At 44.6% G+C, this 25,987-nt stretch overlaps 1 protein-coding gene across 19 annotated transcripts in view; it reads right to left on the bottom strand.

The window, feature by feature from the left end:
• The window catches only part of LOC128458374 (NACHT, LRR and PYD domains-containing protein 12-like), a 135,386-nt gene that overhangs the window by 100,876 nt on the left and 8,523 nt on the right, over positions 1-25,987 (bottom strand). For 4 of the 19 annotated variants that reach the window (XM_053443181.1, XM_053443182.1, XM_053443185.1 and 1 more), the window contains exons 6-8: positions 24,181-24,354; positions 23,633-23,806; positions 23,083-23,256 (exon numbers count right to left, since the gene is read on the bottom strand). In XM_053443181.1, coding sequence (XP_053299156.1) covers positions 23,083-23,256; positions 23,633-23,806; positions 24,181-24,354 — 522 coding nt within the window. Of the gene's footprint in view, positions 1-1,879; positions 2,054-2,480; positions 2,655-10,639; positions 12,495-12,722; positions 12,926-13,298; positions 13,419-13,518; positions 13,706-15,249; positions 15,318-15,593; positions 15,704-23,082; positions 23,257-23,632; positions 23,807-24,180; positions 24,355-25,987 lie in introns of those variants that run through there. The other 15 variants (XM_053443193.1, XM_053443199.1, XM_053443195.1 and 12 more) reach the window with 13 other exon arrangements.

Here is a 25,987-nt window from a genome sequence, read left to right as displayed (position 1 = left end):
AGTGAGTCCATGTGAGAATAGAGCAGGTGAATGTCCTGAGGATTCACAGAGAGTGAGTGGTTGTGTTGAGGACACAAACACGTGAAACGGACGTGAAACTGGAAGGACACTAATATCTCAGGATGAAGAAGAGGAGCCGTACATGTAGAAGACGAAGACGTCAACTTGGAAACACGAGGTGATTCCAGATCTTCTGGTGATGAGGGCGGACGCCGGTGTGGATGAGCTGTAAACAACAACACTGATCTTTCCACAGCAGGATTTACACGACATGTCCGGCCTCCTGCTGCTCTACAGGCTCCGCCTCCTGCTGCTCTACCCGTTCTTCATATGTGAAAGTTAAACTCCAGAAAATGTCCAGACACTATTTTACAGAGTTCATGACTGAAAACAGCTTGAAAGTCTTCGTGTCCTCAGGGTTCAGTTGTTTGTAATATGTAACTTCACCACTAGATGTCTCTAAATATCTTGCTGGACATGTTCAGGAGTCGTACACGTGAACAAGTGGACTACGTTCACATGTACGACACCTGGAGACGTCACTAACTCCTTCACATTGAACCTGTAAATTAACATAACTTAACGTAACCATGGTTATCATGGAGATATGTGTTTTGGCTCCGCCCCTCTTCTGAATGTTCCCACATGTTCCTGTTGCTGTGAACGAGTCGGACCCGGACAATCTCCTGCTGCTGCTTCAGCTCCAGAAAATGTCCGACCCACTTGTCAGAACATGTTTCAGAGTTCATGTGTGAAAGAGCAAGCAGTTCTATGATCATGTTCTCTTGAAGTGGAGATGATCTGAGCAGCAGTTGGACCAGTTGAAAGTGGTGCAGGGAGCCTGAGGAACACGTGTGTACTGGGCGGGACAGAGATCTAGTGGTGAAGAGATAAAGGCATGGACGACCCCGTGTGAGTCCTGAAACCAGAGGAAGGGTTTCATGTTGGAAATGAACCCAAAGTGGAAGAAACAGGCCTGAAGAACTTGGTCCTAAAAATAAAAGACATCAAATATAATCAACTTGGACTCTGGACCCTGAGCCCAGTCCCAGAACACCAACGCAGCACGCTGTCATGTGGTCAGTCCACAGGACCACCGGGACAAGTCCTGGTTAGCTTCCACAGAAACATTACATGTACACATGGTCCAGCATTGGATTGTTTCTCTGTCAGTAAAACTTCAGTCACATTGAGCCTGACTCGGTCCTCAGCGCTCATTCTCCAAACATCTCTCAGCTCAGTGTCAGTGTTCACTGTTAGGAACACATGTTCTGACCTTTGACCTTAAAGCTCCAGTGTGGAAGATTCAGGTGAAAGGATCCATTGTTAGAAACTGAAGACAAAAGAATCCTAGAGATGTTTTCACTAGTTTCATTTGAATTGAACCAATTGTTGTTTTCTTTACTTTAAAATTAGACATTTAGATTTATATACTTTTTATTGACATACTTTATATTGAAATACTTCATATATAAATAATTTAGAATTAAATACTTTATATTTAAATACTTTATATTGAAATACTTTAGATATAAATACTTTTGATATAAATACTTTATATTTACATCATGGCGGGTCCTCTATCGAGGCAGCCATCTTTTCTACAGTAGCCCAGACTGGCCAAACTAAACCTTTTGAGTTTCCATGACAATAGATTATTTGGACCCGGTCTCTGTTCTGCAGATCAGTTTAGGAAATCCAGAACTAAACTCAGTGTTTTAACAAGTAGCTGAATATTAAAATGTCACAGATTAATTAATGAATGGATTCAAGTTATTTATGAAGAGGAATTATGTTTAATTATAATTAAATGAGATAAATTGTGTATAAATGCTGTTTTATAGATATGAGATCTACAAAAGTCAGTCAGTGAACTGACCTCAGAGTCTCCAGTCGACAGGTTGGACTCTGTAGAAAACCACACAGCTCCTTCAATGCTGAGTCCTGCAGGTTGTTGAAGCTCAGATCCAGTTCTCTCAGATGAGAGGGGTTTGACCTCAGAGCTGAAGCCAGAGAAGAACAGCTGATCTCTGACAGACTGCAGTGATCCAACCTGGATAAAGAAATATGAATATTAGAATGTGTCCTCCTGTTGTTGTGGATCGTCATCATGTCAACACAGACTCTCAACATGCTGCTGACCTCAGTCCAATCTGTGACCTGAAGATAAATATCAGATCAGACATGTTGGACCATTGTTTCATTCATCAGCTTCTTATCTGTGTGTTGGTCACTGAGCAGGTTTGTGTAATTAAACACTGTTTAAAGTAGGGATGGCTCCTGACAGTCACTTCATGTTTGTTTCTATACTTATCAACTGTCCAACGTGTTTCAATAAGAATGTGTCTTATTCTGTGACTGACAGGCTGGGTGAGTGACAGATGACTGAGGGACAGTGAGCAGAGCAGAACTGAGACAATTTAAATAAATAATGACCCAATAAGAAAGAAAGTGTGAAAAGTGAAGAAGGATTTAAGGACCTCAGAGTCTCCAGTCCACAGTTTGGACTCTCCAGTCCAGAACACAGCAGCTTCACTCCTGAATCCTGCAGCTCGTTGTCACTCAGATCCAGTTCTCTCAGATGTGAGGGGTCTGACTTCAGAGCTGAGGCCACGACTTCACAGTGAGTCTCTGAGAGTCGACAACCACCGAGTCTGTAATTAAAGAAAATATCAAATCTGTGAGAATTAAATCAGAAAACACAACATTCATACAAAACGTGATCATGTGACCCTCACCCTGGTAAATCCCCTTTTTGTTAAAAACTCCTCAAGAGAATCCTTTCAGATTTGGTTCAAGCGTTCATTCAAACTAACAGAGGGACTCATTAGATTCAGGTGGTCAGAGGTCAAAGGTCAAGGTCACAGAACATGTTCATGGCCTCTTGAACATGATATCTCAAGTCTGTCTTTAGGGGATTTCTTCACATTTTGACTCCAAGATAAACTGATTAGATTGCAGTGGTCAAAGGTCAAAGGTCACAGTGACCTCATATTATTTTGAGGTCAACATGTCAGGAACCTGGAGGGACGGACACTGCACAGGTTGGCGGTGGAGGACAAATGCAGGGTGGTAATTCTATTTTGACAAGAAAGAACAATAAACTATATTTCCTGCTTCTTCAGTTTAAAGGAACCGTCAGTGATTCTCATCCAAACACTGATTCAGTGATCGTCTCCTCACTCTGTGCTGTTTGCTCAGATATATACAGTACTGTGCAAAAGATTTAGGCAGGTGTGAAAAAATGCTGTAAACTAAGAATGCTTTCAAAAATGGAAGTGTTAATGGTTTATTTTCATCAATTAACAAAATGCAGTGAATGAACAGAAGAGAAATTTAAATCAAATCAATATTTGGTGTGACCACCCTTTGCCTTCAAAACAGCATCAATTCTTATAGGCAGACTTGCACACAGTTTTTGAAGGAACTCGGCTGGTAGTTTGTTCCAAACATCTTGGAGAACTAACCACAGATGTTCTGTGGATGTAGGCTTCCTCAAATCCTTCTGTCTCTTCTTGTGATCCCAGACAGACTGGATGATGTTGAGATCAGGGCTCTGTGGGGACATACCATCACTTCAAGGACTTCTTGTTCTTCTTTACGCTGAAGATAGTTCTTAATGACATTGGCTGTATGTTTGGGGTCGTTATCCTGCTGCAGAATACATTTGGTGCCAATCATACGCCTCCCTGATGGTATTGCATGATGGATAAATATCTGCCTGTATTTCTCAGCATTGAGGATACCATTAATCCTGACCGAATCTCCAACTCCATTTGCAGAAATGCAGCCCCAAACTTGCAAGGAACCTCCACCATGCTTCACTGTTGCCTGCAGACACTCATTATTATACTGCTCTCCAGCCCTTCGGTGAACAAACTGCCTTCTTCTACAGACAAATATTTCAACTTTTGACTCTTCAGTCCAGAGCACCTGCTGCCATTTGTCTGCACCCCAGTTCCTATGTTGTCGTGCATAGTTGAGTCACTTGGCCTTGTTTCCGTATCGGAGGTTTGGAGTTTTGGTTGCAACTCTTCCATGACCACTTCTGATCAGACTTCTCTGGACAGTAGATGGGTGTACATGGGTCCCACTGCTCTCTGCCAGTTCTGAGCTGATGGCACTGCTGGACATATTCTGATTTCGAAGGGAAATAAGCTTGATGTATTTTTCATCTGCTGCACTAAGTTTCCTTGGCCAACCACAGCGTCTATGATCCTCAACGTTGCCCGTTTCTTTGTGCTTCTTCAAAAGAGCTTGAACAGCACATCTGGAAACCCCAGTCTGCTTTGAACTCTTTGTCTGGGAGAGACCTTGCTGATGCAGTATAATGACCTTGTGTCTTGTTGCTGTGCTCAGTCTTGCCATGGTGTATGACCTGTGACATCAAACTTTCTTTTCACAACCTCACATTGGTAGCAGAGTTTGTTCCTCACCCAGTTTGAAGCCTCCTACACAGCTGTTTCTGTTTCAGTTAATGACTATGTTTCAACCTACATGTGAAACTGATGATCATTAGCACCAGTTTGTTTAATTGGTTGATCATACACCTGACTATAATCCTACAAAATCCCTGACTTTGTGCAAGTGTACCTATAAGAATTGATTCTAGTTTGAAGGCAAAGGGTAGTAACACCAAATATTGATTTGATTTAGATTTTTATTTTGTTCGCTCACTTTGCATTTTGTAAATTGATAAAAATAAACAATTATTATTTATATTTTTCAAAGCTTTCTTAGTTAACAGCATTTTTTCAAACCTGCCTAAAACTTTTGAACAGCACTGCATATATGTATATATTAGGGTGCATCAAAAAACAGAGTTTCAGCATATTGATCTGTCTGGGTGCTCAAAGTGTTATCATCCATGCAAAAACAATAACTGCAAAATATTTTTGCGATACGTGGTGATCTAGAGGTGGAACGGCACATAGCCGTATCTTCGTCTCGAGTAGCCAAAAATCCGGGCGCTCGTATCTATGTATTTTGACCAAAATTTGTTACAGACATTTCATTAAGACCACAAGGAACCATATCAACTTGTGATAAAATGGGCATAATATTTTCCCTTTAAGTAGAAATTATGGGTATCGACACTTTACTGGAGTATTTATTTTTCAGACGACTTTTTACTCCTACCCCTTACATTTACTTGCAAATATCTGGACTTTCTACTCCTTACATTTTAAAAATAGCCTCATAACTCTTATTTCATTTTGGCTTGTTTTCATTCCACAAATGATTTTTGAAGAGAGAAAATCTTTGGAATACAATGAAGGGGAAGAGTTTAGAGAATACTAAGATCCTGTTTCTATCAAATCAGAGTCTGACATTGAGTTTGAAGAAGAGGATGAGATTGACCAACAGCCAGCTACGTAAAAAGTTAATCTGCAGCCATTCCCAAATCGAGGCTATCAGCAGCCAAAATGTGGATGTCAAAAAATCATGAAATTGCATGACTACCAATGTATGAGGATGCCACCAGGGCCGACACGGATAGCAGTGACTCATGTGCAGGTCATCAAACCTTCTTACGAACTTTTCATTACGTAATCATTCAACAGAATCCTTGTGAGATGCAGAAACTGGCAGAGAACTTTTACGTTAATGTTCAGGAATGTGGGAGCAGAGGTGATTTTTACAATTTATCACTTTACGTAGTCCTGGGTCCAGGGGACCCTAACACCACATATATAATATAAATGTGTAGTGGGGGTCGACAGTGTACAGTCACTGAAAATATGTTCTTTTATATGTTCATCACAGAAAATGAGTCCAGGCCAGGAGTCTCAGGTTAAAAAAAAATGTATCACATAATTTTTCTTTTAGCAAACTTTGAAAACGAGTCCCACAGTCCCGAACAACATACAAGGGTAAAACAAAAGTGTAAAACAGGCAACAGCGTAGCACAGTGGGGCGGAGCCCCAGGCTGGATTAGTAGAGTTGTAACACCACCAACACCTGCATAAGGCTCCAGCTCTCACAAGATGACGCCACCACCGTTAGGCTCCCGCCCGAGCAGCCGCAGCCTGGTCTTTGGTCTGGGTGCCAGCATCACCCATACAGATGCCATCATCACTGGCGCCAAGCTGCCAAGTGGTCGCCAGATTTTGCGGTGCATGATGTACAACTGTGACGCACAACTGCATGCCAAGCGACCAGGTTTGAACGGGGCCTTGTCACGGTTTGAGGCGGCCAAGGTCGTTTTGGAGCAGGTGCGGCCATTTTATGGGAAGGCCAATATCCCAATGGTGATCGTCGAGCATGCGACAAGATGGTGGCACTTCTCGATGCTAACAACAAGTTGCGGCACATTCCGCAGGCCAGGCGCTCCAGTGAGGCTACAGCTCGACTGGTGGATGCAATGGAGCACAGGCTGGACTCCACATTCCCGCTCTGGTCTCAAAACGCTGAGCAGCTTATCCGCAATCAGGAGGACATCGATTTCCTGGCCAGCATGAAGGGTGACAGAGTGGCCACATTTGGAACGTTTGATGCCAAAATGCAATCCAAGGTGAAGCGGCAACAGCAGTGCGAAGCAGCCCAGCAGGCATACCTAGCCAAAGAGCAGCAGGAGATGACTGCGACATACAGCATGGCGGTGTTGGAAAGCGACAGTGATGAGGATTGCAACGCCGATGAAACAGCTGCTCCACCGGCGGAGAACACACCCACCCGCAAGTGTAAGAAGACTGGCACCACAGCTTTCATTCCATCAGACATCCTCAGCCGGCCGAGTCTCGTGTCACTTGCTACACGGTTGAAGATCACACCAATGCAGCAGGCTGCCTTCACCCGCGGCCTGATCGAGGGGTCAGGTGGCAATTTGGCAAAGGTCTCCACATCCTACGCAACAGCAGACCGAGCGCGCCGCCACACTCTACAGGCCATCAGTGAGGACCAGCACGAGCAGTGGACACCACCTCCCATTTGCACCCTGCATTGGGACAGCAAGTTGACGCCGATGCTCACCAATCCGCACCAGTCGGAGGAGCGTCTGACAGTGGTGATCGGAGATGCGGAGCGGCTCAAACTGCTTGGTGTGCCAGCATACATGAAGGGAACTAACGAGCCTTGCGGAATGATCATCGCCCGGCTGACATGCAAGCTGCTGCAGGAGTGGTGCTGCACCGATCAGGTTGTCAACATGGCATTTGACACCACCGCGTCAAACACTGGCCATCTCACAGCAGCCTGCATTGCTATCCAGCTCTCACTGGGTCGACCACTGCTCTGGTCCGGGTGCTGGCACCACATAGGGGAGGTGCTCCTCAGCCACATTTTCACCGACCTCAAGGTTGAGACGTCCCGCTCGCCAGATGTTACATTGTTTACACGGCTCCGGTACAACTGGGACCTGGTGCCACATAAGGACAGCAGCCCATTGTCCCGCTACATTCCTGAAGAGGCCGAACCACCGTTCCTGGGCAAGTTGCGTGCTGAACTCATTGCATGCACTGCAGGAGTGCTTGACTACAAGCGAGGCGACTACCGCGAGTTCGTTCAGCTGTGTCTTGTGTATCTGGGTGCAGCACACACTCCAGTTACCTTCCAGCGGCCAGGAGCACTTCACAAGGCGCGGTGGATGGCCAAGCTGCTCTACATTCTCAAGCTGGCCTTGATGGAGCAGCACATTGCGTTGCTTCCTCAGGGGACCATCACAACGTGGCAGCAGGTGCGGAAGATTCAGACCTTTGCCAACTTCATTACGCACATCTACGCAAAGTGGTGGCTGACCTGTCACTCGGCCGTAGATGCCGCATGGAATGACCTCACACTTTACCACCACCTGTACGCGTACAAGTCTGTTGACGAACGCATTGCAGAATCAGCGATCAAGGCACTGGAGAGGCACCTATGGTACCTGACAGGCGAGATGCTGCCCCTGGCACTCTTCAGCACCAAGGTGCCAGTTGGCGAGCGGCGCGCACTTGCAGATGCCATCTTGGAGCACATGCCGGCTGACCTCCCCATGCGAGCCCCACAGCTTCGCTTTGGCACTGGCTTTGGCAAGCCAAAGTTCCCAACCCTCTCACCGACCACCAGCTTGGCTGACCTCGCCAACCCAGACTGCTGGTTCGGCATGCACCTGCTGCACATCGATCCAGTCTTTCTCTCACTGGATGTAGAGGATTGGGCTGCCAGTGAAGCATTCCAGATGGGTGCTGTGAATGTACGTGCCATCAATGTTGTAAATGACTGTGCCGAGCGTGGCGTAAAACTCACATCAGAAGGAGCACCTGCAGAATTTGCTGCAGGCAGTTGAGCATGACCGCTGTAAACAGCCAAATCTACACCACTGCAAGCGCAAGCTAGACCAGGACTAGTACTCAATATCAATGTTGTTCTTTTTGTTCTTAAATAAATAAATGTTGTTCTATTGAAAATAAATGTTCTCAAAAACAATTTCACGTTTTTTTAAATGCCTAGGAAAACACCCAAAACGGCCCATTTATATATTTTTCACATGCTGTGTTCTACCTCTAAATCTCAATGAATTTTCCCAAAACTTTGCATAAGTCATTTTTATCTGTGTCCGAACATGCAGCCCCAGACAGATTGATATTTTGAGATTTAATTTTAGCATTGCAATTTGATGCACCCTAGTATACAGTGCCTTGCATAAGTATTCACCCCCTTTGGACTTTTCTACATTTTGTCATGGTATAACCACAGATTAAAATTTATTTCATCGTGAGTTTATGTAATAGACCAACACAAAATAGTGCATCATTTGGAAGTGGGGGGAAATATTACATGGATTTCACAATTATTTACAAATAAAAATCTGAAAAGTGTTGAGTGCATATGTATTCACCCCCTTTACTGTGAAACCCCTAACAAAGATCTGGTGCGACCAATTGCATTCACAAGTCACATTTGCAAGTCAAATAATTAGTAAATAGGGTCCACCTGTCTGCAATTTAATCTCAGTATAAATACACCTGTTCTGTGACGGACTCAGAGTTTGTTGGAGATCATTACTGAACAAACAGCATCATGAAGACCAAGGAGCTCACCAAACAGGTCAGGGAGAAAGTTGTGGAGAAATATGAAGCAGGGTTAGGTTATAAAAAAATATCCAGAGCTTTGAACATCTCTCTGAGCACCATAAAATCCAATATAAGAAAATGGAAAGAATATGGCACAACCGCAAACCTACCAAGAGGAGGCCGTCCACCCAAACTGAAGAGTCGGACAAGGAGAAAATTAATCAGAGAAGCAACCAGGAGGCCCATGGTTACTCTGGAGGAGTTGTAGAGATCCACAGCTGAGGTGGGAGAATCTGTCCACAGGACAACTATTAGTCGTCTACTCCACAAATCTGGCCTTTATGGAAGAGTGGCAAGAAGAAAGCTATTGTTGAAAGGGATCCATAAAAAATCCCGTTTGGAGTTTGCCAGAAGCCATGTGGGAGACACAGCAAACATGTGGAAGAAGGTGCTCTGGTCAGATGAGACCAAAATTGAACTTTTTGGCCTCAATGCAAAACGCTATGTGTGGCGAAAACCCAACACTGCCCATCACCCTGAGCACACCATCCCAACAGTGAAACATGGTGGTGGTAGCATCATGCTGTGGGGATGCAACTCTTCAGCAGGTACAGGGAAACTGGTCAGAATAGAGGGAAAGATGGATGGAGCCAAATACAGGGAAATCCTTGAAGAAAATCTGATGCAGTCTGCAAAAGACTTGAGACTGGGGCGGAGGTTCATCTTCCAGCAGGACAATGACCCTAAACATACAGCCAGAGCTACAAAGGAATGGTTTGGATTAAAGAATGTTAATGTCTTAAAATGGCCCAGTCAAAGCCCAGACCTCAATCCAATAGAGAATCTCTGGCAAGACTTGAATATTGCGGTTCACAGACGGTCTCCATCCAATCTGACTGAGCTTCATCTTTTTTGCCAAGAAGAATGGACAAACCTTTCCATCTCTAGATGTGCAAAGCTGGTAGAGACATACCCCAAAAGACTTGCAGCTGTAATTGCAGCGAAAGGGGGTTCTACCAAGTATTGACACAGGGGGGTGAATACTTATGCACCCAACAGATGTCAACTTATTTGTTCTCAATATTGTTTGTGTCACAATAAAATTTATTTTGCACCTCCAAAGTACTATGCATGTTTTGTTGATCAAACGGGAAAAAGTTTATTTAAGTCTATTTGAATTCCAGTTAGTAACAGTACATAATGGGAAAAAGTCCAAGGGGGGTGAATACTTATGCAAGGCACTGTATATATATATATATACAGTTTACAAAATAATCTCCCTTGCTCCCCACATGGTCGTATGTCTGAATCCTCAAACTCCAGCACAGTGATCACATTGGATTTCACTCTCCACATCTGATCTAGTTGTTCTCATATGTACATGAGAACAATGAGAATGTTTATGTACATAATAATAATAACTTTATTATACACACGCACACTCTCCAATCAAACTAACTCTGATCTCCATGTCCTTGAGAATGTACATGTATACACACACACACATACACACATGTGAATTTCCCTCGGGATTAATAAAGTATCCATATATCTATCTATCTATCTACACACACACACACTGAGTGTATTTGAAGAACGACTCATCTCCACTGATTGAACATGTTATTGATCATGTCTGGACTCACCGAGCCTTCCTGCAGTTCCTCACAGCTGGGATCAGTCTCCATCGACCCTGGACTGATGTGTTGAACTGCTCCAGGTCCAACTCATCCAGAACTTCCTCTGACATCTGCAGCATGTAGGCCAGAGCTGAGCAGTGGATCTCAGAAAGTTTCTCCTTTGATCTGTTCTCTGACGTCAGGAACTGTTTCATCTGCTGATGAACTGAGTGGTCCTTCATCTCAGTCAGACAGTGGAAGATGTTGATGCTTCTGTCAGGAGAAATGTTATCACTCTTCATCTCCTTCAGGTTCTTGATGATTCTCTGAATGATCTCTGGATTGTTCCCTGTCCAACCCAGCAGGCCTCCTAAGATTCTCTGGATGATATCTGGATTGTTCTCTGTCCGACCCAGCAGGCCTCCTAAGACTCTCTGGTTGGACTCCAGACTGAGGCCGTGAAGGAAGCGAACAAACAGGTCCAGATGACCATTTGTACTGGTGAGGGATTTCTTCAGGGTTCTCTTCAGGAGGTCATCCAGGGACAAGGTATTGACTGTGTAACAATTTGTTCCCAAGAAGTTGTTGAGTTCTTTTCTGTTCCTCTTGGTGTAACAGTGGAACATGTAGACTGCAGCCAGAAACTCCTGAACGCTCAGATGAACAAAGCAGTAGACTGATTTCTGGAAGATCACACACTCTCTTCTGAAGATCTCAGTACAAACTCCTGAGTACACCGAGGCCTCTGTGACATTAAGACCACACTGCTCCAGGTCTTCTTGGTAGAACATGATGTTTCCTTCCTCCAGATGTTTAAGTGCCAGCCTCCCCAGCTTCAGGAGAACGTCCCTGTCAGCCTCCGTCAGCTGCTGTGGAGTCGTCTCATGTCCCTCACCGTACTTGTTGTTCTTCCTCTTTGTCTGAACCAGCAGGAAGTGTGAGTACAGGTCAGTCAGGGTCTTGGGCAGCTCTCCTCTCTGGTCTGTGGTCAACATGTGCTCCAGAACTGTAGCACTGATCCAGCAGAAGACTGGGATTTGACACATGATGTGGAGGCTCCTGGACGTCTTGATGTGTGAGATGATTCTGCTGCACAGCTCTTCATCCCTGAATCTCCTCCTGAAGTACTCCTCCTTCTGGGCCTCAGTGAAGCCTCGTACTTCTGTGACCCTGTCAACACATGAAGAAGGGATCTGATTGGCTGCCGCAGGTCTGGAGGTTATCCAGACGAGAGCCGAGGGAAGCAGATTCCCCCGGATGAGGTTTGTCAGCAGCACGTTGACTGATGACCTCTGTGTGACCTCAGACACAAGCTCCCTGTGGTTGAAGTCCAGAGAAGGTCTGCTTTCATCCAGGCCGTCAAAGATGAACAAAGGTTTACAGACAGCGAGCGTCTCTGCAGTGAGCTTCTGTAACGCTGGATGGAAAACATGGAGCAGCGTGAGAAGACTGTGCTGCTGGTCCTTCACCAGGTTCAGCTCCCTGAACGAAAGCACAGCCAGCAGACCCACATCCTGGTTCTCTAAACCCTCTGCCCAGTCCAGAGTGAACTTCTGCACCGAGAAGGTTTTTCCAACGCCAGCGACGCCGTTGGTCAGGACGACTCTGATGCTGCTCTGCTGGTCAGTGTAGGCTTTAAAGATGTCGTGGACCTTGATGGGAGTGTCCTGGAGGATCTTCATCTTGGAAGCCGTCTCAAGCTGCCTCACCTCATGTTGAGTATTAACCTCTTCACTCTGTCCCTCTGTGATGTGGAGCTCAGTGTAGATCCTGTTGAGGAGGGTTCTACTTCCTGTTTCATCACTTCCTTCAGTCACATGTTCACATCTCCTCCTCACACTGAGCCTATGTTCATCTGAAACCTCCTGCAGACCACGATCTGCTGAAAGACAAGAAACAATGTGAGAGACAGAGAATCTGAGAATCTGCTGATTGTTTTCATCAGATACAGAAAAACTACAGAAAATAAAAGCTTTTTAACTTTGTGCTTTTCTAACGATGTTAAATGTTGATGCTGTATGAAGGAACAAAATAAAACCACATGTGCTGTTGTCAGAAGTGAAGACATCAGCAGACACATGTACAGTGCTGCTCTGACCGGCTGTCTGACCTCCAGCTCCTGTTCTGGATCTTTGTCCACACTGGGGACATAAGGAGTCTCCTGAAGAACCAGACTGGTCCCAGTATGAGGTGATGCACTGTCTGCAGAACCAGTGTCCACAGCTGGTGGAGACTAGATCTTTCAGGACGTCCTGACACGAAGCACAGCAGGACGTCTGCTCCTCCTCAGAAACATGACTCCTCTTCCTCTCCCTGTGAAGACATGTCCTGATAACTCACATGTCACAGTCACAGGTTGTCATCACTTCTGTCAAGGAGGTTTTGTTTTCACCCAGTATGTTTGTGTGTTGGTTGGTTCGTTAGTGGGATTATAAAAAACAACAGATTACCAGTAAACTTGGTGGAAGCTTGTGGTCGGAGGGGGGGGGGGGGTTCAAATTGGTCTCTAGTGGATTTCAAAGTGGTTTCATAAGGAGCGTGTTAGTTCTTGGTGGAGGTCTGAGCTCTTTGAGTGATTCTGAGAGATTAGTCACCAACTTCAATGAAGCTGTATCCTAATGCAGGGGCCACACTAGAGGAAACTAGATCCTCTTCAGAGCAGGTCCCAATAGAAACAGTCTCTTACTCTGTGTGTGAGGGTCCAGGTTCTTTACTGAAGTTTGGAGGGTCTAATCTGGACTGGTCACTCTTCAGAGACAGACAGCTGGACCCTGGAGACTCTGCTCTCAGTCTCTGGTCCTGACGTCTGCAAACACAAACATGTTTTTATTCAGAACACATCATTCACTGGTTCATTCTGTGAGGATTCAGTTTGGAGGTTCACATGTTTGTAGCAGGTCTCTTACTTTGTGTGTGAGGGTCCAACTTGCTCTGAAATGTCCTCGTCCATGTTGCACCGGCTGCGGCTCAGTTGTGGTTCAGGCCACGCTGCTCTTCTAGATATTCAAGGTCTGGTCTATTTCCTTCTGGTTCTTTGCTCAGTTTACAGCAGAACACAGTGAAATGATCTTTCACACCAGTTTCAATGTTTATCTGTTTAAAACGTCAAAAAAATATTTGCAACACATCCTGTAGCCGACCCCTTTCCAAATAAAAGCACTCCAGCATTTCTGTCGACTGAATCAATTCATTTATTTTTTAAATGTTTTATCTTTAAATAGATGCAGGGCTTCATAGTTAGTAGGGGAGATCGGGGTAATGTGAGACAGACCAGAGAAATCAAGGGGGTAAAGTGATCCACTTAGTATTTCCACTTTAAAACTACCTTAACAACACATGGTGTAATAGTTAAAATCCTGACAGCTAGATTGACAATCACAAATATCGGACTAGTAACAGAATCATGGGGATTGGTCAATTAGGCACATTTATGATTATTATGATTCATGTGATCTCTTGCACACCCTAGCTTACCTGCACATTGTTTCTCTGTCCAATTGGCAGGGAAAGGGATATTGTTTTTCTCTGCGTATTCAAATTCCAGTTCACGGCACTTAACTGGATCAAGGCCATGGAACTGGTCAGCTAGTTGTTTCAAGTGTTTGGCTCCTCCTCCATCTCATCTGTGAATATTCTCTTTACCTCAGCTACTGCACCCCAGGCTACTGATTTTACACCCCCTTTCTCTTTTTTCTTTATGAATCTTTTGATGGTTGTCTTATCAATATTTCTCTCCCTTCCAGCTTTTCTTAAGAACTTCTTTCCTTGCATGACCTCAGCGGCTGCACTCTCCATCTCTGCGAGGGGTGTTTGGCTCCAGGTTGTCTTCCTGGTGTATAGTTTCTTGGCATGATGGCTTTTCTACAATGTTTATGACATTAAAAATAAAACATATGTAATGTAATATTACACTAAAATATGTTAAAGACTAAACTTAACTTGCGCGTCATGTCTCACTTTACCCCGAAGCCACCGTTTTAGAAAAAACAACATCTCTTAGCAATTCAGGCTAATCTTTAGCTAGCATCAATCACATCGTTTTATATGTTGGACGTTCATCAACATGTATGATATAAGTTTTTCTACCTGAATCAATTTGTTTTGACACAACAGTTGATTAAGTTCAAAGCAAGAAAATTTACTTTAACATGCAAAAAACACATTTTTGTGAAAAACCATACTTTCCACAGCACCAGCACCAACTTCTCCTTCATGGCAAGGGGGGAATGGGAGGGGCTTGAAAACATAATGGTCACATGACCACGAATGTGTACCGTTGCGTACAGGGGGTTCCTCACATTACCCGATGTCCCACATTAACTCGCTCTCCCCTACTACTGGTATTTGTTTGAGTAACCAGGACTTCTTATATACAAGAAGTTATGTGTGTGTGTGTGTGTGTGTGTGTGTGTTTGTGTGTGTGTGTGCGTGTGTTTGTGTGTGTGTGTGTGTGTGTGTCCTCACACCACAGCCAGTCTGAACACTTTCACTTTCACTTGAGGCTCCTCCTCCGCTCTGCAGTTACTGGAAATCACATTACTCTGAGTGTGTGTGTGTGTGTGTGTGTCTCTGTGTGTGTGTGTGTGTGTGTGTGTCTCTGTGTGTGTGCGTGTGTGTGTGTGTGTGTGTGTACTCACACCTCAGCCAATGAGTCCAGAGCTTTACTGGGATCCAGTGAAGACTCTCCACTGGTTGGTGACCACTGCTGTAACGTATGATTGTGAAAACAAGTTGTGTTATTAAACACTTGATGAACAAATGAAGATAAAAAGTGAAACTGTGAGTTAACTCTGTTAATTAGTCCTTTGAAGGCTCTTTGATCCAGACCTGCTGTTCACATCTGTCTCTGGGATCCGATCACATGACGTCTGTCACCAGGTGTGAACTGACAAACTTAGAGTCATGTGATCAGCAGACGGATGTTAACAGCAGGTGTGAGAGTGACACAGTGAAACTTTCAGAAAGTTGTGTTCACACTCACCTGCTCACTTTCCTTCCTTCTGCTCATCCAGGTGAAAATGGAGTCCGACCGCTCCCTGTCCTCGTGCTCCTTCTCCCTGTTGAACCAGTTCACTCTTGAAATCACCCAGTTCAAAGTCCAGCTCATACCCATGAAGATGAACTGGTTCACAGTTCATGTTTTATTGTGACGTTATGATGTAGATAACAAACTTAGGATCATGTATTCAGTTAATAATGGACGGTGTCAGTTTGCAGAGACCTTCAAGACCAGTACCAGTGTAGGTGTGTGTTTGAGATGGATATTACTGGGTTTGAATGGTTTCACCGTCAAACCAAAGGACTGATTCAGCTCTGCTGCTACAAAGCAAGTTTCAGGAAATCAGTCCTTCTCTTCACGATGAGCTCACATCTGTCAGAGTAACATCTGTGATCCCTGCCTTCATCCATAAGTGCAGAGACTGAAGCTGTGCCTCGCTCACCCTGCAGCCGGCCAGCAGACACACTGCTCTCTGCATGCGAGGCTGATTCTCCGGTGCATCACTGGTAATTAAATTAAAAAATGTTCCTATTCCAAATCCAGGCCCAGTGTCTGCTGGGCCTGGGTTCGCTCACCGTCCTGGTTCTGTCCAGACCGATCTGTTCGAGGGAGCCAGGGTTTGGTTTCAGGGCTTTAAAGACCCAGAGGAAACCAAACAGGAAGGAGATTATCAGTGGAAGCAGAATAAAACAGAGCATGTGTTTAATCTCACAATCACAGTTCACAGAAAAAGAACATCCGGTTTTATGAGACAGGATCAATTAGATAATGATGAACAGAATGAAATTGTAATTATCAAAGGCACAGAAAAATACTGAGATGACTCCAGAAAAAAGATAATTTTCACATGCTGAAATCTGCTTCTTCCTCTAGATGGTGGATAGCTTCAGAGCCGTGTAGATCAAGTTGACGGTGGTGCAGAGGAACCCGATCAGGGCGCAGAGGCTGGACAGCCCGTGGTACCGGAGGAACGTGCTCCTGGACGCTCGGTACTTCGGGTCCTGCTCTTTGAGTTTGGCGTACGCTGCTCTCAGGCTGCCGCGGCCGATCTGGTTCCCCAGGCCGTGCTCCGTCTCCACCTGCCTCATCTGGAACATGACCTCTGTGACCTTCGGACCGAACCAGCGGGCGTTCAGACCCGCCGTGACAGGCACCACAGAGAACAGAACCATCTGCAAGACCACAAAGGATGAGGTAGTTAACTGCAAGGTAACGTAATGATGATCTGCCTTTTAAAACTGAGATTAAAATACATCATCAGATATGAAGGTCCCTCAGAACTTTGTTTACAAGTTGTCTTTCACCACAGCAGGAGATTCTTCACTCCAGAGCCGCTCCAGAGAACATCTAGAGTTCGGTGCATGACTGAAAGCAGCTCTAGAGATCTGACATTCACCGTGTGTGTGTATCATAGGAGTGACGCTCTACCTGCACGGTGTGGTGCCAGTCCAGCAGCTCTCTGGGTGAACACTGGAAACAGTTTACTCTGCACCAGCATAAGGACACTGAAATATATTAATATAAATTAATAATAATAAATTAATAAATGTGGAAATAAGTTTAAGACATTGATTCATTTAATTCTGCATTTATTTCCACATTTATTTATTTATTTCCACATTTATTTATTTATTTCCACATTTATTCCAACTTTTATTTTTCGATTTCAGTGTCCTTATGCTAATGAGAAAGGCGGGCCTAACCTCAGTCTCGAGCAGGATTGGTCAACTGAGCTACACACACACACCCCCTGCGCTCCGCCACATACTCGCTCAGAGACACGGGCAGTGACTGAGACTTGAGCTCTTCACCGTGAAACAGACGGTCAGTGACTCTGTGGAACAGTGGAAACACAGAGCTTCTCTGGTCACATCTGCTCAGAGATCAGCTGCTTCATGATCAGAGCAGAAGCTGCAGGTGGTTTGTACCGAGCTGGAGTTTCTGTTTCCTCCTTCTCCTCTCGGCTCGCTCCTTGTGCTCAGTAGAACACGTGACGCTCACAGTCAGGACTACCGACACCTAAATCATCCCAATAAAAATAACCGTCCGCTGACTTTAACCAGCAGCCACAGGAGGACACATGAAGCTCCACACGTCCATTAGAAGCACGTTCACCAACTTAACTCATGAAAACACCGCTCGAGCTTCCGCCTTGTTGATGTGAGGGATGTTTACATGTACCTGTTGTTGGGTGTGTGCGCGTTGTAATGATCACCAGCGACAAACAAAAGCACTTCGAGTGGAGCTGGTGACGCGTGTGTGTTCTTCAATGCTCCCTGTGTCTCCTATGAAGAGGAGCGTCGGATTTGTAAAGCCTGGTATTACGTTTAAAGCGTTTATTCTGTGTTCGGACTATCACCAGATGACATGGGCGTTACCTTAAAGCACATCTGGTGATATACAGCTGACAAAGCAAAGAACGAGACATTTATCTAACGCGCGATGCAAATTTCAGCGACTCGGTGGCGTAGTGAGATCGTCATCAGGCTAGAAGCTTATAGTGTTTCAGCTTGTTGTTACGAATCCCGTTCAAGGTTTTTTTACTATTTTTTTTTTTTTTTACCATTTAAATGCTTATTGCGGTCTCAACGTGATGCTGACACGGACACATGAACTCGTGAAGGGTTTTTGTAGGATTTTTATTTCAGCAAGACCTTCAGTAGATCACCGCACTTCACACACAGGCGCTTTGTGAAAATGACGAATCTGCCACCGGCTCTGAAAAACAGCCTCAACATCTGGAATGTCGCCAGAAGCCATGCCCGCCAGTTAAACTGGAACACCGGCCCCCCGGAGGGACCGGCCAGCCCCTCGCCGGGCAGCGGGTCCCTGTCGCTCCGGTACCGGAGGAGCCTCGGGGCCCCCGCCCCAGCGCTCGTAGCCGCATCAGGACCGGGCGGAGCCGGGTCACTCCGCTTCGGACAGGCTCTCACCGTGTGTCCCTCCTCTCCGCACCCGAAACACTTCATCACCGATGAAGTGGCGAAAATCACGTAGTCATAATCATCTACTTTAACATGGAAGCGGAGGTTGAGCTCCTCGTTCCGGTTGTTAAGTATCATGTAGAGCTGTCTGCGGTGGGACACTACGTGCTTCAGTAACGGAGACTTACATCAAGACAACAACTTCCTTATCGGGGACGCTACCTTCCCATGTCTGGACAGCTCTCTGCTGAGGAACTCATCGGTGATGAACGGAGGGACATTGGACAGGACCACCTTGGTAGCGGGTTGGGACAAAGGCAGTACCTGTACAAAACAGCCGTTCACGGTGATACCTGTCTCGACCACAGAGTGCACCTTCTCCACGCGGTCCAAAAACACGACCACGGCGCTGTTCATCCGGGCCGCTGACACCACACAGCTGTGACCGACCTTCTCCCCCACAGCGAGACCGATGCTCTCCACGCTGCAGGGGAAACTCACACAAATCTTAACCCCGTGTTTACGTGTAAGTGATTTAAAATTCCCACTGGCCATGACGGCCATCGCTACACCAGCAAGACGCTGGTGAGGGGAACAACACCCAGAGAGAGACCCAAACCACCAGAAAATAAACTACTGTGACTCTAATGTGATATGTGATTCAAAAAATATAACATTGACTACAAATAAAGAGAAAATAAGAACGAAAAACGCACTCGCTCCGACACTCACTCACGCAACAAACTCCCAGCATGCACCGAGAGAGAGAGAGAGTAGTGTTAAACTTGAACCTTAATGTAACCAAACACTAAACTGAAGCTGAAACTACTGATTTCTGCTCCTTTACATTCAGGATCAGAGGTTTTGTGTTTTGCATTTAAATGGTTTTGTTTGGTGAATGAATGAAATCAACTGATAAAGAATGTTTATATTGAGACATATTGATCAGATGTAGAAACTCATTACGAGCACAAGCTTTTCCTTATAAGTATAAAGTATATTCCATAAATGTGTTTGATGGAATTCTAACGGATCCTTTGGACGACGTGTTGTTCACACATTGTGTTTGGTCACATGACACCAGCCTGGTGCACAGCTCCATGAAGAGATGATGGTCTCACTCTGCTGCAGAGGAAGTGGACCTTAGAGCTTCAACATCTGCTGGACAGATGTTAGAGCAGCATGTTCATGAACATGGCATCACAGTCACATGTTACACGGACACACGTGTGTTGAGGATCATCACAAAGTCACATGATGACCTCTCCACACAGTGAGAACTTGAGCCTGTCAGGAACTGACTCTGTCAAACATTTCTTATCCTGAAGTCACAAAGAACTGAGACGGACTTGAACAGGAAGTGAAACCATCATGTTGAGACAAGTGTCTCCACAAAATAACACAAACTGTTCAACACAACAGGTCCAACATGTCCACTGTCTTCAGGACATCATCTCTCAGACACTTTCTGTCCCTTGTCTTTGCTGGGAACCTCCTATCATCAATTATATCCCAGCATGCTGCTGTTCCAAGAGGCCTGCTACAGTCTCCCCCTGGTGGTTGTTCTGAGGTGGTGGTCGAGAACGTACAACAAGACTCTTCACTTTTCTTCTGCTTGTTTCCATTATGTCAAACTGGTGATTTTGTTCTTTTACCTGCACCAAGGACGAGATGTTTCCACCAGTTTGTTTGAAGAGGAAAGAAAAGCTGAGTCATGATTCCAGTGAAGTCGGTGGAAGGATGTTTATTGAGCATTAAAGCAGAGACAAGTAGAAACACAACTTTTCTCTCTGAGATGTTTTTCTTCTCGTTACATCTGGTTGGTCACAGAGGAAATGATCCATGTGTTTGACTCATAGACTGAATATAAAGGCTTTGACTGGGATGTGCTGCTGTTATACTGCAGCGCCACCTGTGGGTCAAAAGTAGAAAAGCCACCACCGCTCTGCACCTGATGCAGAAATGAAAACGTCCCATTTTTAAGTCCAGAGTTTTGATCTTTTGTGTCAAAGACAAAACTCTGATTTTAAACTTAAAGTGATTTCAATGTGTTGAACTTTGTGTTGAACTAAATCAATTTGTGACGTGAATCCAGGAACTTTAAGATCATAAACAAACATATACACAGAATCTGGTTCTACACACATGGAGACATACTGAGGGACAAAGGTGGACAATAATAAAGACAAACTTAAACACACTGTATGTGACTCTTTATAGAGGGTATATATATTCTGCTTGTGTTGTTTCATTTCAATAAACACAAACTTCATGTGAATAAACACAATCAGAGCAGGGAGGTTGCTGGTTTGAATCCGGTTCAGATGGGGTCTTCCTGTGTGGAGTCTGCATGTTCTCCCCGTGTTTTCTCCAGGTGCTCCGGCTTCATCTCACAAACACATGCAGATTAGGGGTTGTGTAGATTGGAGACTACACACAAGCTGCTGCTGCTTCAGCCTCTGGATCCTCAGGACACAGCTCAGCCTCCGTCCACACACACTGTCCTCTTCACACTCACCTCCAGCTGTTGAGAAAAGAAGACATCAGTGTCACAGAGACTCACTTCTTCAGCTGTGAGTCAGTGATGCAGCTCATCCAGTAGAAAGAGCAGCAGGGACTTCAGTCCTGTTCAGAGGTGGAGCAGCTTCCTCTCTGCTTCATGTTCACGTGTTGGAATGAACACGCTAAGAGCTCAGTGTGTGTCCTCTGCATGTCAAAGTGCAGAGTGCACACCTGAGAGCTGGATTTACTGCTGTTACAGGTGAAGCCATGTTTCACTGTGTGTTGATGAACATCTGCTTCTGACAAACTGGGACCAGAGGAGACAGATGGACCTCAGCAGAGGTTCTGCTCTGTATAAAGAGCTCCTGGTTACCATGTGATGAGGAGAGGCTTCAGTCCCACTGATCTCAGAGCTGTGACAAAGATCCACCTGATCAGTTCTTCACTGATGAAATGAGAGGACAAACTGTCTCAGATCAGAGGAAGACGACACCGTCTCTGTCCCTCGTGTGAGGCTGTCAGCTGTGGTCCAGCTTCACTTCCTGTTCACATGAAAACAACAACAACTGATGTCTTCACGTCAACTCAGTCACATGATCCCAAGCAGCTTGGGGCTCGTCTGATTGGCCGACTGTTGTCTCTCTGTGTCTCTGTCCAATCCTGACGTCTGTCCTCATTGTCCTCTCACAGCTTCACTGAGGAAACACTGAGGCCTGAACTACGAAGACACTTCTACATGTCCAGGAGATCTTTCTGAGATCAGCTCAACTGAACCTGACAGACACAGTCAGGCTTAGTGGTCACATGACGCTGGTTATCAACTCGTTAAGTTAACTCAGGTTTTCCTCATCGAGATCTGAGCGTGCACATAAAAGGGGCGGGGTTTACTGAGTATGATCAATCACAGACTTGGACAGTTTGACTGACAGCAGAGCTAGGATCAAACTGTTCTATAATAAAAATCAGAGGAGAAAAAACACATGATCCAGAATAAAAGAAACTCAGTCACAGCCGCTAAATGCAGGAAGAACAGCTGGTAAAACATCTGGATCGTGTCAATGTGTAAGTTACAGCGCCCCCTGGTGGCATCTGTTAAAAATATATTACATGACCACGACATAATAACGTGTGAACGAGATAAATAACTACTAACAAGACGAGTGGAAGAGAAGAAGACACACACTGTCTCACTGTCTCTGAGGACACACACTGTCTCACTGTCTCTGAGGACACACACTAACTCTGAGGACACACACTGTCTCACTGTCACTGAGGACAAATACTGACTCTGAGGACACACACTGTCACACTGACTCTGAAGACACACACTGTCTCACTGACTCTGAGGACACACACTGTTTCACTGACTCTGAAGACACACACTGTCTCACTGTCTCTAAGGAAACACACTGACTCTCAAGACGCACACTGTCTCACTGACTTTGAGGACACAAACTGTCTTTGAGGACACACACTGTCTCAAAGTGAGTGAACTGACCTCAAAGTCTCCAGACAACACGTTGGACTCTGCTTTAGATCAAGCAGCTCCTTCACTCCTGAGTCCTGCAGGTCGTTGTCACTCAGATCCAGTTCTCTCAGATGAGAGGGGTTTGACCTCAGAGCTGAAGCCAGAGAAGAACAGCTGATCTCTGACAGTCTGCAGCTCCCTAACCTGGATAAAGAATAAAACTTAACCGTAAATTAAACTTAGTTCATGTGTGAACAGACACATATTCATGTCTCACTGACTCATAACATGGAAGATAAATATGAAATCAGACATGTTGGACTAAAAACGAGTCTTGATTCAGTACAAATAGATTATTTGGACCCGGTCTCTGTCCTGCAGATCAGTTTAGGAAATCCAGAACTAAACTCAGTGTTTTAACAAGTAGCTGAATATTAAAATGTCACAGATTAATTAATGAATGAAATCAAGTTATGTATGAAGAGGAATTATGTTAAATTAGAATAAAGTGAGATAAATTGTGTATAGATGCTGTTTTATAGATATGAGATCTACAAAAGTCAGTCAGTGAACTGACCACAGAGTCTCCAGTCGACAGGTTGGACTCTGTAGAAAACCACACAGCTCCTTCACTGCTGAGTCCTTCAGCCTGTTTCCACTCAGATTCAGTAGTCTCAGATGAGAGGGGTTTGACCTCAGAGCTGAAGCCAGAGAAGAACAGCTGATCTCTGACAGACTGCAGCTCCACAACCTGGATAAAGAATAAAACTTTAAATTAAACTGAGTTTATGTGTGAAAATAACAGACACATATTCATGTGAGCACAGACTCATAACATGGAAGATAAATATGAACTCAGACATGTTGGACTAAAAACGAGTCCTGATTCAGTACAAATAGATTATTTGGACCCGGTCTCTGTCCTACAGATCAGTTTAGGAAATCCAGAACTAAACTCAGTGTTTTAACAAGTAGCTGAATATTTAAAATGTCACAGATTAATTAATGAATGGATTGAGGTTATGTATGAAGAGGAATTATGTTAAATTAGAATAAAGTGAGATAAATTGTGTATAAATGCTGTTTTATAGATATGAGATCTACAAAAGTCAGTCTAGCGAACTGACCCCAGAGTCTCCAGTCGACAGGTTGGACTCTGTAGAAAACCACACAGCTCCTTCACTGCTGAGTCCTGCAGGTAGTTTTGACTCAGATCCAGTCCTCTCAGATGAGAGGGGTTTGACCTCAGAGCTAAAGCCAGAGAAGAACAGCTGATCTCTGACAGACTGCAGCTCCACAACCTGGATAAAGAATAAAACTTTAAATTAAACTGAGTTTATGTGTGAAAATAACAGACACATATTCATGTGAGCACAGACTCATAACATGGAAGATAAATATGAAATCAGACATGTTGGACTAAAAACGAGTCCTGATTCAGTACAAATAGATTATTTGGACCCGGTCTCTGTCCTACAGATCAGTTTAGGAAATCCAGAACTAAACTCAGTGTTTTAACAAGTAGCTGAATATTAAAATGTCACAGATTAATTAATGAATGGATTGAGGTTAGGTATGAAGAGGAATTATGTTAAATTAGAATAAAGTGAGATAAATTGTGTATAAATGCTGTTTTATAGATATGAGATCTACAAAAGTCAGTCAGTGAACTGACCACAGTTTCTCCAGTCGACAGGTTGGACTCTGTAGAAAACCACACAGCTCCTTCACTCCTGAGTCCTGCAGGTTGTTGAGGCTCAGATCCAGTTCTCTCAGATGAGAGGGGTTTGACCTGAGAGCTGAAGCCAGAGAAGAACAGCTGATCTCTGACAGTCTGCAGCCCTCCAACCTGGATAAAGAATAAAACTGTAAATTAAACTGAGTTCATGTGTGAAAATAAAGGACTTTAACTAAACATCACTGTCTCTGTTTTCAGACCTGAAGTCTGATTCAAGTTGTTCTGGACATTTTCTGGAACTCTACCTGCAGCCTCTTAATAAAGTTTCTGAGTGAGTCCATGTGAGAATAGAGCAGGTGAATGTCCAGAGGATTCACAGAGAGCGAGTGGACGTGTTGAGGACACAAACACGTGAGACGGACGTGAAACTGGAAGAACACAAATATCTCAGGATGAAGAAGAAGAGCCGTACATGTAGAAGACGAAGACGTCAACTTGAAAACACGAGGAGATTCCAGATCTTCTGGTGATGAGGGCGGACGCCGGTGTGGATGAGCTGTAAACAACAACACTGATCTTTCCACAGCAGGATTAATACGTCATGTCAGGCCTCCTGCTGCTCTACAGGCTCCGCCTCCTGCTGCTCTGCCCGTTCTTCATATGTGAAAGTTAAACTCCAGAAAATGTCCAGACACTATTTTACAGAGTTCATGACTGAAAACAGCTTGAAAGTCCTCATGTCCTCAGGGTTCAGTTGTTTGTAATATGTAACTTCACCACTAGATGTCTCTAAATATCTTGCTGGACATGTTCAGGAATCGTATACATGGACAAGTGGACTACGTTCACATGTACGACACCTGGAGACGTCACTAACTCCTTCACATTGAACCTGTAAATTAACATAACTGAATGTAACCATGGTTATCATGGAGATATGTGTTTTGGCTCCGCCCCTCGTCTGAATGTTCCCACATGTTCCTGTTGCTGTGAACGAGTCGGACCCGGACAATCTCCTGCTGCTGCTTCAGCTCCAGAAAATGTCCGACCCACTTGTCAGAACATGTTCCACAGTTGATGTGTGAAAGGGTGAGCAGTTCTATGATCATGTTTTCTTGAAGTGGAGATGATCTGAGCAACAGTTTGACCAGTTGAAAGTGGTGCAGGGAGCCTGAGGAACACGTGTGTACAGGGCGGGACAGAGATCTAGTGGTGAAGAGATAAAGGCATGGACGACCCCGTGTAAGTCCTGAAACCAGAGGAAGGGTTTCAAGTTGGAAATGAACCCAAAGTGGAAGAAACAGGGCTGAAGAACTTGGTCCTAAAAATAAAAGACATCAAATATAATCAACTTGGACTCTGGACCCTGAGCCCAGTCCCAGAACACCAACGCAGCACGCTGTCATGTGGTCAGTCCACAGGACCACCGGGACAAGTCCTGGTTAGCTTCCACAGAAACATTACATGTACACATGGTCCAGCATTGGATTGTTTCTCTGTCAGTAAAACTTCAGTCACATTGAGCCTGACTCGGTCCTCAACGATCATTCTACAAACATCTCTCAGCTCAGTGTCAGTGTTCACTGTTAGGAACACATGTTCTGACCTTTGACCTTAAAGCTCCAGTGTGGAAGATTCAGGTGAAAGGATCCATTGTTAGAAACTGAAGACAAAAGAATCCAAGAGATGTCTTCACTGGTTTCATCTGAATTGAACCAATTGTTGTTTTCTTTACTTTAAAATTAGACATTTAGATTTATATACTTTTTATTGACATACTTTATATTGAAATACTTCATGTATA

This window comes from Pleuronectes platessa, chromosome 16, assembly GCF_947347685.1.
Source record: "Pleuronectes platessa chromosome 16, fPlePla1.1, whole genome shotgun sequence".
Lineage (NCBI taxonomy): Eukaryota > Metazoa > Chordata > Actinopteri > Pleuronectiformes > Pleuronectidae > Pleuronectes > Pleuronectes platessa.
This window is presented reverse-complemented; position numbering and strand designations above follow the sequence as displayed.